The sequence below is a fragment of the Eleutherodactylus coqui genome, chromosome 6 (genome assembly GCF_035609145.1).
Source record: "Eleutherodactylus coqui strain aEleCoq1 chromosome 6, aEleCoq1.hap1, whole genome shotgun sequence".
NCBI classification, from domain to species: Eukaryota; Metazoa; Chordata; class Amphibia; order Anura; family Eleutherodactylidae; genus Eleutherodactylus; species Eleutherodactylus coqui.
Window position 1 is genome coordinate 219203440 of NC_089842.1, and position 13404 is coordinate 219216843.

At 48.5% G+C, this 13404-nt stretch overlaps 1 protein-coding gene across 1 annotated transcript in view; it reads right to left on the reverse strand.

Annotated features, from left to right (window-relative positions):
• Window positions 1-8043, reverse strand: part of CHRNB2 (cholinergic receptor nicotinic beta 2 subunit) — a 32703-nt gene extending 24660 nt beyond the window's left edge. The window contains exon 1 of the mRNA XM_066608782.1: window positions 7859-8043. Coding sequence (XP_066464879.1) covers window positions 7859-7910 — 52 coding nt within the window. The 5' untranslated portion in view covers window positions 7911-8043. The remainder of the gene's footprint in view (window positions 1-7858) is intronic.
• Window positions 8044-13404: the final 5361 nt, after the last annotated feature.

Genomic DNA, 13404 nt, shown 5'->3' on the forward strand with positions numbered 1-13404 from the left:
AGGTTGATTCTCCTCAGCGTATGCGCGCACACACAGGTGAGGCAGATTCTTTTCAGTATATACACACACACGTGAGGTAGATTCTCCTCGTTATATTCACATACCCACAGAGGTGAGGTAGATTCTCCTCAGCATATGCGCGCGCGCACGCACACACACACACACACACACACACACACACACAGGTGAGGTTGATTCTCCTCAGTATATGCACACACACAGAGGTGAGGTTGATTCTCCTTAGCATATGCACACACACACACACACACACACACAGGTGAGGTTGATTCTCCTCAGCATATGCGCACACACACACACACAGAGGTGAGGTTGATTCTCCTCAGCATATGCGCACACACACACACAGGTGAGGTTGATTCTCCTCAGCATATGCGCACACACACACACACACACACACACACACACACACACACACAGAGGTGAGGTTGATTCTCCTTAGCATATGCACACACACACACAGAGAGGTGAGGTTGATTCTCCTCAGCATATGTGCACACACACACACACAAACAAAGGTGAGGTTGATTCTCCTCAGCATATGCGCGCACACATAGGTGAGGCAGATTCTTTTCAGTATACACACACACACACACACACACGTGAGGTAGATTCTCCTTGTTATATTCACATACCCACAGAGGTGAGGTAGATTCTCCTCAGCATATGCGCGCGCGCACACACACCCACACACACAGAGGTGCGGTTGATTCTCCTCAGCATATGCGCACACACACACACAGGTGAGGCAGATTCTTTTCAGTATATACACACACACACACACACACACACACGAGGTAGATTCTCCTCGTTATATTCACATACCCACAGAGGTGAGGTAGATTTTCCTCAGCATATGCGCGCACACACACACAGAGGTGAGGTTGATTCTCCTTAGCATATGCACATATGCACACACACACAGGTGAGGTTGATTCTCCTCAGCATATGCGCGCGCACACACACACATACACACACACACAGAGGTGAGGTTAATTCTCCTCAGCATATGCGCACACACACACACAGGGGTGAGGTTGATTCTCCTCAGTATATGCACACACACACACAGAGGTGAGGTTGATTCTCCTCAGCATATGTGCACGTGCACACACACACACACACAGGTGAGGTCGATTCTCCTCAGCATATGCGCACACACACACACAGAGGTGAGGTTGATTCTCCTCAGCATATGTGCACGTGCACGTGCACACACACACACACACACACACACACACACACACACACACACACACACACACAGAGGTGAGGTTGATTCTCCTCAGCATGTGCGCGCACACACACACACACACACACAGACAGAGGTGAGGTAAGATTCTCCTCAGCATATGCACACACACACAGAGGTGAGGTTGATTCTCCTCAGCATATGCACACACACACAGAGGTGAGGTTGATTCTCCTCAGCATATGCACACACACACACAGAGGTGAGGTTGATTCTCCTCAGCATATGCACACACACACACAGAGGTGAGGTTGATTCTCCTCAGCATATGCGCACACACACACACAGGTGAGGTTGATTCTCCTCAGCATACACACACACACACACACACAGAGGTGAGGTTGATTCTCCTCAGCATACACACACACACACACACACAGAGGTGAGGTTGATTCTCCTCAGCATATGTGCACACACACACACAAACAAAGGTGAGGTTGATTCTCCTCAGCACATGCGCGCACACACAGGTGAGGCAGATTCTTTTCAGTATATACACACACACACACACGTGAGGTAGATTCTCCTTGTTATATTCACACACCCACAGAGGTGAGGTAGATTCCCCTCAGCATATGCGCGCGCGCACACACACCCACACACACAGAGGTGCGGTTGATTCTCCTCAGCATATGCGCACACACACACACACACACACACACACACACACACACACACACACACACACACAGGTGAGGCAGATTCTTTTCAGTATATACACACACACACACACACACACACACGAGGTAGATTCTCCTCGTTATATTCACATACCCACAGAGGTGAGGTAGATTTTCCTCAGCATATGCACATATGCACACACACACAGGTGAGGTTGATTCTCCTCAGCATATGCGCGCGCACACACACATACACAGAGGTGAGGTTAATTCTCCTCAGCATATGCGCACACACACACACACACACACAGGGGTGAGGTTGATTCTCCTCAGTATATGCACACACACACACAGAGGTGAGGTTGATTCTCCTCAGCATATGTGCACGTGCACACACACACACACAGGTGAGGTCGATTCTCCTCAGCATATGCGCACACACACACACACACAGAGGTGAGGTTGATTCTCCTCAGCATATGTGCACGTGCGCACACACACACACACACACACACAGAGGTGAGGTTGATTCTCCTCAGCATGTGCGCGCACACACACACACACACACACAGACAGAGGTGAGGTAAGATTCTCCTCAGCATATGCACACACACACAGAGGTGAGGTTGATTCTCCTCAGCATATGCACACACACACACAGAGGTGAGGTTGATTCTCCTCAGCATATGCACACACACACACAGAGGTGAGGTTGATTCTCCTCAGCATATGCACACACACACAGAGGTGAGGTTGATTCTCCTCAGCATATGCACACACACACACACACACACACACACACACAGGTGAGGTTGATTCTCCTCAGTATATGCACACACACACACACACAGGTGAGGTAGATTCTCCTCAGTATATACACACACACACACACACACACACACACACACACACACACAGGTGAGGTAGATTCTCCTCAGCATACGCACACACACACAGAGGTGAGGTAGATTCTCCTCAGCATACGCACACACACACACAGAGGTGAGGTAGATTCTCCTCAGCATATGCACACACACACACACACAGAGGTGAGGTAGATTCTCCTCAGCATATGCACACACACACACACACACAGAGGTGAGGTAGATTCTCCTCAGTATATGCACGCACACACACACAAGGTAGATTGTATCCGGTATACAAATCATTTCCCGAGGCTTTAGGCCCAATATCCTCGGGAAAATTTGATTTGCAAGAGACCTGCAAATCAAACCGCCCATAGAGAAGCATGGGTGTCCACAAATGGATTAAAGCTTGCAGATTTGTTTTGCGGACCCTTTAGGCCGGCTGCACACGGCCGCGACGGGGTCCGCCGCGAAATTCCGCGAGCGGAGCCCGTCACGGCGCCCCCCAGGAGACCCCATACTTACCTGCGGATCCGGAATCCTTGCTCCCGCATGACGCTTCCCCGCCCACCTCCGCCGCGTCATGTGACACGCCCACCGCTGGCCGTGTCATGTGACGCGGCGGCGGTGGGCGGGGAAGCGTTTTCACGCTATCTTCCGCTGAGCTACAGCGGAAGATAGCGTGAAAGGACGGCTTCCATTGACTGCAATGGAAGCCGTCCGCGCGTACATCCGCGGCAAATAGAGCATGCCGTGGGTGAGGTCGGGTGAATTCACGGTGCGGAATTCCGCTGTGGAATTCCGCACCGTGAGCACTGAGCTATTAGGTTCAACAGAACCTAATAGCTGCGGGCAACGCAGCGGATTTCCGCCACGAATTACGCGGCGGAAATCCGTTCGTGGGAAGGAGGCCTTAGTCTGGAAAACAAATCGCAGCATGCTCTACTTCTGTGCGAATCCCGCACGGACGGCTTCTATTGAAGTCAATGGAAGCTGTCCGATCCATGGCACACCCACAGCTGACACTGTAGACGTGCCGTGGATCCCACAGAAAAGCAAGAAATTAAAACAAAAAAACTGTACTGTGCATGTCTGCACAAAATCCAACCTGCCCATGGACATGAGCCTTGTGGTTTCTAAAAAAAAGAAGTATCTTATGTATCGCAGATTTTCTCAGTTTTTTATGCGTAGAAATAAATAATCAAGTCACTTATGAGCTAAGCAATGGTTGTGTCAAATTTCATGCTCGTACGACACCGGGAAATTAGAGAATTAGTGGCAAGGTAGTCAGGGCTTTCATAATTATATTATATATATATATATATATATATATATATATATATATATATATATATATATATACACACACACACACACACACAATGTCACACCCGATGCCGGATATTCACTATACATACACACAGGATGGGGGATCCACACAGCATACAAACATGTTATCAGATATACACAATACACACAAACACAACAGCAAATATACACAATAGACACATGACGGCAGATATACACAATAAATAGATACAGGATAGCAGATACACAGTATAAACACAGGATGGTGGATAAACACAACGCATACACGGGGGACGGCGGCTATACATAACAGGTATTATTGTATCTTGTCACCACCAGGAAGTTACACCCCCTGCAGCTGATTGGCTGCTCAGCTGGCTTGCCTGCTGGTCCTGGAAGGACACTAAGGCTGTCTGTCCACGGGCGTTGCGGTTTCCCACGGCAGGTCTCCACCGCCGGGAGCAGGAGCCGGCAGACGGATGTCCGGTCAGCCTATCTGACATATAGGCCGACCCCGGAAAATCGTGGCAACTCGCAGCATGCTGCGAATTGCTGGCCGCGAGCGGAGAATCGCAATGCTTCTCATCTTGTGGACAGGGGGGCTGCGCTTTCCATAGCAACGCTATGGAAAGTGTGCATTGCGTTCCCAGCGCTGGATTATCGCCGCGGGGAACGCAATGCAAACTCGCCCGGACAGGCAAACTGAGCTTGCAGAGTGGCAAAAATCGGTTACTATACACAACATATATAGACACGGGCGACGGCGGATGTACACAGCATATATAGACACGGGCGACGGCGGATGTACACAACATATATAGACACAGGACAAGGCAGATGTACACAGCATATATAGACACGGGCGACGGCGGATGTACACAACATATATAGACACAGGACAAGGCAGATGTACACAGCATATATAGACACGGGCGACGGCGGATGTACACAACATATATAGACACAGGACAAGGCAGATGTACACAGCATATATAGACACGGGCGACGGCGGATGTACACAACATATATAGACACAGGACAAGGCAGATGTACACAGCATATATAGACACGGGCGACGGCGGATGTACACAACATATAGACACAAGACGGCGGATGTACACAACATATAGACACAGGGCGGCGGATGTACACAACATATAGACACAAGACGGCGGATGTACACAACATATAGACACAGGGCGGCGGATGTACACAACATATAGACACAGGGCGGCGGATGTACACAACATATAGACACAGGGCGGCGGATGTACACAACATATAGACACAGGGCGGCGGATGTACACAACATATAGACACAGGGCGGCGGATATACACAACAACATGTAGACACAGGGCGGCGGATGTACACAACATGTAGACACAGGGCGGCGGATGTACACAACAACATGTAGACACAGGGCGGCGGATGTACACAACAACATGTAGACACAGGGCGGCGGATGTACACAACAACATGTAGACACAGGGCGGCGGATGTACACAACATGTAGACACAGGGCGGCGGATGTACACAACATGTAGACACAGGGCGGCGGATGTACACAACAACATGTAGACACAGGGCGGCGGATGTACACAACATGTAGACACAGGGCGGCGGATGTACACAACATGTAGACACAGGGCGGCGGATGTACACAACAACATGTAGACACAGGGCGGCGGATGTACACAACATGTAGACACAGGGCGGCGGATGTCCACAACAACATGTAGACACAGGGCGGCGGATGTCCACAACAACATGTAGACACAGGGCGGTGGATGTACACAACATGTAGACACCGGGCGGCGGATGTACACAACAACATGTAGACACAGGGCGGCGGATGTACACAACAACAACATGTAGACACAGGGCGGCGGATGTACACAACATGTAGACACAGGGCGGCGGATGTACACAACATGTAGACACACAGAAAAGCGAATATATACAACGTACACAATATATACACACAGAACACAGATTAAGGCCTCATGCCCACGGCTGGGTCGGATTTCGACTGCGAAATCTTGCAGCACAATTAGACCTGGTGCCGGCCAGAGACACATACTCACCTGCCCGGATTCGCCGCGAATGCCTCAGCCGGCGTGCATGCGTAGTGCAAGGTATGACACGCCAGCGACGACTGATGGCTTCTATTGACTGCAATGGAAGCCGTCCATGCGATTTCCCGCACCAAATAGAACCTGCTGCGATTCTCCCCTGAGAGCGGGGAAGGGGGCAAATCGCTCTTGATTTCCGCTCGTGGGCGGGGGAGAATCTTTTAAGGGCGCCTGCAGACGGCCGGGTCGGATCCCCTGAGAGAATTCTCGCAGCGGTATCAGACCCGCACCCCTGCAGTGGCCAGTGCGGGTCTCACCTGCTTCCGCAGCTCCGGCTCTGTGATGTGCTGGCTGCCGCCCAGCCCGCGCATGCACGGAGCAGAGCCGGGGCGCCGGGAGTGACTTTTCTGTGAGGGCCCCTGCGAGACCCGCACAGAAATAGAGCATGCCGAGATTTGTTTTCCCCGTGTGATTTCACGTGGACAAATCGCGGCCGTCTGCATAGTATTGCGTTTTCTAATGCTATCCTATGCAGGCGGGCACGGGCGGAAATTCTGAGGGACATCTTGTCGCAAAATTTCCGCCTGTGTGCAGAAGGCCTAACACAGCATGCTATGGACGGAGGTTGCTGCGGAATTCGCAGCGGGCGTCTGGCCACGAATTCCACAGTGAAAATCCGTTCGTGGGCATTGGGCCATACACACAGAACGGCGGATATACACAAGACATGCGCGCAGAATGGCGGATATACACAAGACATGCGCGCAGAATGGCCGATATACACAAGACATGCGCGCAGAATGGCCGATATACACAAGACATGCGCGCAGAATGGCCGATATACACAAGACATGCGCGCAGAATGGCGGATCTACTCAAGACATGCGCGCAGAATGGCGGGTATACACAAGACATGCGCGCAGAATGGCGGGTATACACAAGACATGCGCGCAGAATGGCGGGTATACACAAGACATGCGCGCAGAATGGCGGGTATACACAAGACATGCGCGCAGAATGGCGGGTATACACAAGACATGCGCGCAGAATGGCGGGTATACACAAGACATGCGCGCAGAATGGCGGGTATACACAAGACATGCTCGCAGAACGGCGGATATACACACGACATACACAGAGGACGGCAGATATACACAATACATACGCGCAGAACGGCGGATATACACAATACATACGCGCAGAACGGCGGATATACACAATACATACACGCAGAACGGCGGATATACACAATACATACGCGCAGAACGGCGGATATACACAATACATACGCGCAGAACGGCAGATATACACAATACATACGCGCAGAATGGCGGATATACACAATACATACGCGCAGAATGGCGGATATACACAATACATACGCGCAGAATGGCGGATATACACAATATATACACGACGTACACAGAGGACGGCAGATATACGCAACATACCACAGAAAAGTGAATATACACGATATATGCGCACAGAGCGGCGAATATACACAGCATATACACACAGGATGGCAGCTATACTATATACACAGATAGGACGGCAGATACACAGGATGAAGGCTATACATGATGTATGCACACAGTACATATATGGCACTGCTCCTGTGTATGCACAGCACTATATACACGGTGACCTGCGGGTATGGCTGCCGTAGCCCCCGCTCTGCTCCCCCGGCTCCAGTGAGGGATGCTCCGGCCCCCGGTACTCACTTGTGACGAGGCCGAACAGACCGAGGTGCAGGACGAGGAGGAGAACCGTCATCCTGTCGCCGCCTCACTGCCACATGTGTCCCCGGCAGCCGAGCTCTCCACACCGGGACTAGTCCGCAGCCTGCCCGGGGCTCATCCTGCCCGCCGCGTCCCTGCTGTCTCCCGGTCCTGCGTGCCCGGCGCCACTGCGCAGACTCCGAGGGGAGGAGGAGGAGGCCGCGATCAGAGCCTGCGAGGACCGACCTCCTGTCGGCGGGTATACAGTATATACCGGCCTCCTGTCGGCGGGTATACCGTATATACCAACCTCCTGTATACAGCCTATACCGACCTCATGTCAGCGGGTATACAGTATATATCGACCTCCTGTTAGCGTTTTATACCGCATATACCTCCTGCCAGCGGGTATACCTTATATACCTACCTATTGTCAGCGGGTATACTGTATAAACCGACCTCCTGTCAGTGGGTATACTGTATATACTGACCTCTTGTTAGCAGGTATACCGTATATACCTCTTGCCAGAAGATATACCCTATTTACCGACATGGGTATACAACCTACACCAAGGTTCTGACCTCATGTCAGCGGTTGTACAGTATATACCGACCTGTTAGCAGGTATACAGGATATACAGCCTATACTGACCTCCTGCCAGCAGGTACACCCTATATACCGACCTCCTGTCAGGATGTATACCGTATAAACCGACCTCCTGTCAGCGGGTATACAGCCTATACTGACCTCCTGTTTGCGGGGATACAATATATATAGAGCCTATATCGAACTCCTTTCAGTGGGCATACAGTATATACCGATCTGCTGTCAGCGGGCTTACAGTATATACAAAGCCTATACCAAACTCCTGTCAGCGGGTATACAGTATATACAGAGCCTATACCGACCTCCTGTCGGCGGGCATACAGTATATACAGAGTCTATACTGATCTCCTGGCAGCGGGTATACAGTATTTACATAGCCTATACCGACCTCCTGTCTGCGGGTATACAGTATATGCCAACCTCCTGTCAGCGAGCATGCAGTATATACAAAGTATATACCAACTTCCTGTCAGAGTATATACAGGGCTATATTGACCTCATTCCTGCAGGCATACAGTATATACTGACCTCCTGTCAGCGGGCATACAGTATATACAGAGCCTATGTTGACCTTCTGTCAGCAGGTATACAGTATATACCGACCTGTCAGCGGCTATACAGTATATACAGGGCTATATTGACCTCCTGTTTACGGGCATACAATATATACCTACCTTCTGTCAGTGGGCATACAGCATATACAGAGCATATATCGACTTTGTCAGTGAGTATATAGTATATACAGACATATACTGACCTCCTGTCAGTGGGTATAGAGTATAAGCAGAGCCTGCGAGGAAAACCTGTCAACAGGTATACAGTGAATATAGAGCCTATACCGACCTCCTGTCAACGTGTATACTGGGGGAGATATAGTATATACAGAGCATATATCGACCTCCAGTCAGCGGGTATGCAGTGTATACAGAGCATATACCAAGATACTGTCAGCGGGTATACCGTATAGACAGAGCCTGCGAGGACCGACCTTCTGACAGCAGGTATATACTGTATACAGGGTCTATACCAACCTGCCAGTGGGCATACAGGGGAGATACAGTATATACAGAACCTATACCGACAACCTGTCTGCGGGTATACAGTGTATACAGGGCATGTACCGATCTCCAGTTAGCGTGTATACAGTATATACAGGGCATGTACCGACCTGTCAGCAGGTATACAAGGGGAGATACAGTATATATAGAGTATGTACCAACAGCAGGTATACAGCAGCTTGTCAGCAGGTATACAGTATATACAGAGCCCGTGACGAACGACCTCCTGTCAGCGCGCATAAATTATATACAGCCTATACTGACTACCTGTCCGCGGCTATACAAGGGAAGATATGGTAAATTCAGAGCGTATACCGACATCCTGTCATCTGGCATACAGTATATACAAAGGATCTACCGACCTCCTGTCAGCGGGTATATACAAAGCCTACGAGGAATGACCTGTCTCTGGGTATGCAGTACATACAGTGAATCTACCGACTTCCTGACAACAGGAATACAGGGGGAGATACAGTATATGTATAGCGTATACCGACCTCCTGTCTGCGAGTATACATAGAGCATATACTGACCTGCTGTCAGTGGATTTACAGTATATATAGAGCCCGCAAGAACTGCCCTCCTGTCAGTGGGTATACAGTGGCTATATTGATCTCCTATCAGTGGATGTACAGGGGAAGATACAGTATATTCAGAGCATATACCGACCTCCTGTCATCAGGTATATAGTATATACAGATCCTGTGAGGACAAATATGTCAGCAAGTATGCAGTATATACAGTGAATATACCGACCTCCTGTCACTGAAAATGCAGGTGGAGATACAGTATATACAGAGCATATACCGTCCTTCTGTCTGCGAGTACACAGTATACACAGGGCATATACTACGAGAATCCCGCTAGTGAAAACGAAACCATTGAAATCAATGGTTTTGTCTCGTTGTGCGCCGTAATAATGCATGTGTAATGATACACACTGTATAGAGAGAGCATATACTGACCTGTCAGCGACATATACAGCGGGTGATATACACTGTATATACATAGTGTATTGGTGCATTACACAGAATGACCCGTAGAGGACAATAAACAGGCATTCTGACACCTGCAAAAGAAGTAGAGAGGGTTAACACCTGATGGGTGTAGCAGGAATTGGTTACATAAAAGCCAGTTCCTGCCAGAAGCAAGGGGGAAAGTGACAGTGTAGTAGCACTGCAAAGGCTGCAAACTGGGTCCAGTGAGGACCAGGAAAAGACTTAAGTTTGACAGGGAAGACGACCCTAAACTCCCATCCAGGTGGGGTGCTTACATGGACTTTATGATTTGCTAACGAATGTTATATGGACTGTGTTGGTGATATGCTGTGATGCTGAATAAAGGCTGGCAGGCGCCAGATTTTAAAAGAGAATCCATGTCTCCAGAGTGTTTCTGAAAGACCACCGTTTTAACCTGCTCAAGGGGTATTTTGTATGCTGTGTATATTATGTCTGAGACGGTTAAAAATTGTGTATACAAGACCAAGAGATAAATTCTGTGAGGGTTAATGTGTCGGGAGGGCGGACTCGGCTGTTTAAGTCTGAGGGAACACGCCAGTGACACGTGCTCCTAGGTAAAACTAGTGTGAGGTTAGGAAGATTTATGATACGTATACTTACCTTTATGATTGAGAGTGTTATGTTCTCATATGTGGAAAGGTATAGCCGTGCTTTGTGACGGCTGATTTCTCCAGAATATTGTTGAGGTTTTGGTCATTGAAAATAATCGTCAGTCTCTGTGTATAGCTAAAATGTCCTGTCTAGATCGTGTACAAGAAGTGCTCTTGGGGATTACTAGATGGTGGGTTGTTAAAAAAGGTAGATGAGATATATATATATATATATATATATATACCTTGAGCCGTTGTGGGTATTCTCCAGTAATCCCGTCTGTTTGGTACTATAGAAAGAATGTGCAGTGTTTATTGTTGGGGGGAGGGCTGCTAAGAGTGAACTGAAAGCTTTTTCCAATTAACCCTTTCTGTTTACTTTGTCGTTCCCTGTGTTTTGTAGAATTAATGTGCATTATAATTCTGAGTGGGAAAGAGGTTATATGGGAAGGATTTTAAGAAAGCAGATTTTACAAGAGAAACACTACTGTGTCTTCGAATAGAATGAATAGAAACTTCGAATAGAATAGAGTTGAGCAAAGTGAGCAAGGACAAAGGTCATAGAGCTTGTGATTTGGTTGCTGATGGGAAAGGATCAGGGAAAGTTGCAGAAAGAAATGTCAGGTCATGGACAGGTAAGATAGACTGTAGAAAGTTTTCAGAAGATGAGAAGGAAGCCCAGCAGAAAGAAAGGTGTTTTTAGATTGCTAGGAGGAGGTATAATGTAGTTAAGAGATTGAAGAGGGGAAAGCATGTAGGGGGTATGTGTATTGCTTATGAACAATGTAATGCCTTTGTGTTGACTACAGCCCCTCCCTGTAATGGCGGCCGTGCTTGCAATGTTTACAATCCAACATAGTGTGACTCTGCAGTAAATGTAGTGAGGCCTGCCCCCACCCTGAAGTTACCTCCCCCCCCCCCCCCCCCCCCATATGTGCTCACTTTCAGGGTGTGTGATGTTACTTCCGGTCCCTCCCCATCCGGGACAGGACCTGGCCCCGCCCCTTCCTCCTCCAGTGGCCATCTTGCCTCACCTGGGAGTGCTGCTGCCCCTGGCCCCGCCCGGTCCTCCGGCAGCCATTTTGCCTCACCTGGGAGATCTGTAGCCCCACCCCTTTCTGCCTCTGGCAGCCATTTTGCTGCACTTGGGAGGCCTATATTTCCCAATGCCACTGTATCCAGTGCTAACATCATGATTGTCTGAAGTAAGGTTTTGTTTGACCAGACATTGTTACGCTCCAAGATGTGGCCACTTTGGATGTGTGATAAGTTCAGGGAAACAAACCTTTGTGGAGATGCAGCTTGGGACATAGTAGATGACTAAGCTGGTTTATAGTGCATGGAAGATTGGAGTTGATGCATGGGGGGCAGAGACCAGGAATACATGACAGGGGACGCTCTCTCATGTTTCCAGGGGCTCTGTTTTCCACTGCCCGCTTCTCCAATGGATACTCAGACAGATGATGTTATGGAAGGCTCCTACAGATGAAATAATTTCACTATAGTCACCCAGCAAACTTTTTCATGCAATTTGGTGAAGTAATTTTACTTTTTATGTGAAGAAAGAGGGACTGAATTGCCCAGAGTAGGATGTTAAGTCATCCGTATTCTTTAGTTTTTCTTTAAGTCTTTTGTATATTCTAGTGTCAGTCTACACTGAAGCTATAATTATATTCCGACAGGAGAGTAAAAGCTAAACGCTGGCCATACCCTGAAATACTATTACACTGGGTGACGTAAAATTTGAATTGTGTGGCGCCCCCTTGTGTTAAAAAATACTATCTGCGACCTGAAAGGAAAAAAAAAACAAAACAATTTTTTTGTAAGGAGCTTTTCGCTCAGACTTCGTTGCATACAATGTCACCTTGACCTACAAAGTGCTTGTTTTTGTGCCTCTTGGTTTACTAGTTTGAACGCAATGACTTTTTCCATTGAGTATTCCTGTTCAAAAGGGGGGAGGCATAGGTGATATGGGCCATAGATGATCTAGGTGTTGTAGATCAGCTATTGGGTTTGAAAAAAAATAAATAAATAAATGATTTTGTGCTACAAGATTCTGAGCCATGTGAAATAGAACATCAACATGATTATTTAGTACTAATACAGTAAGAAACTGCAGATATGCAAACAGTAACCAGAACCTCTGTTGATAATGCATATGTTGAGCTTTTTGCAGATGGTACCAGGGTGAGGATTGATGACTCCACATCGGATATGCAGTGGTCACACAACAAGATGTCCTAGAAGCAGAAGTTCTGCCTCCGCATGTCTCAGT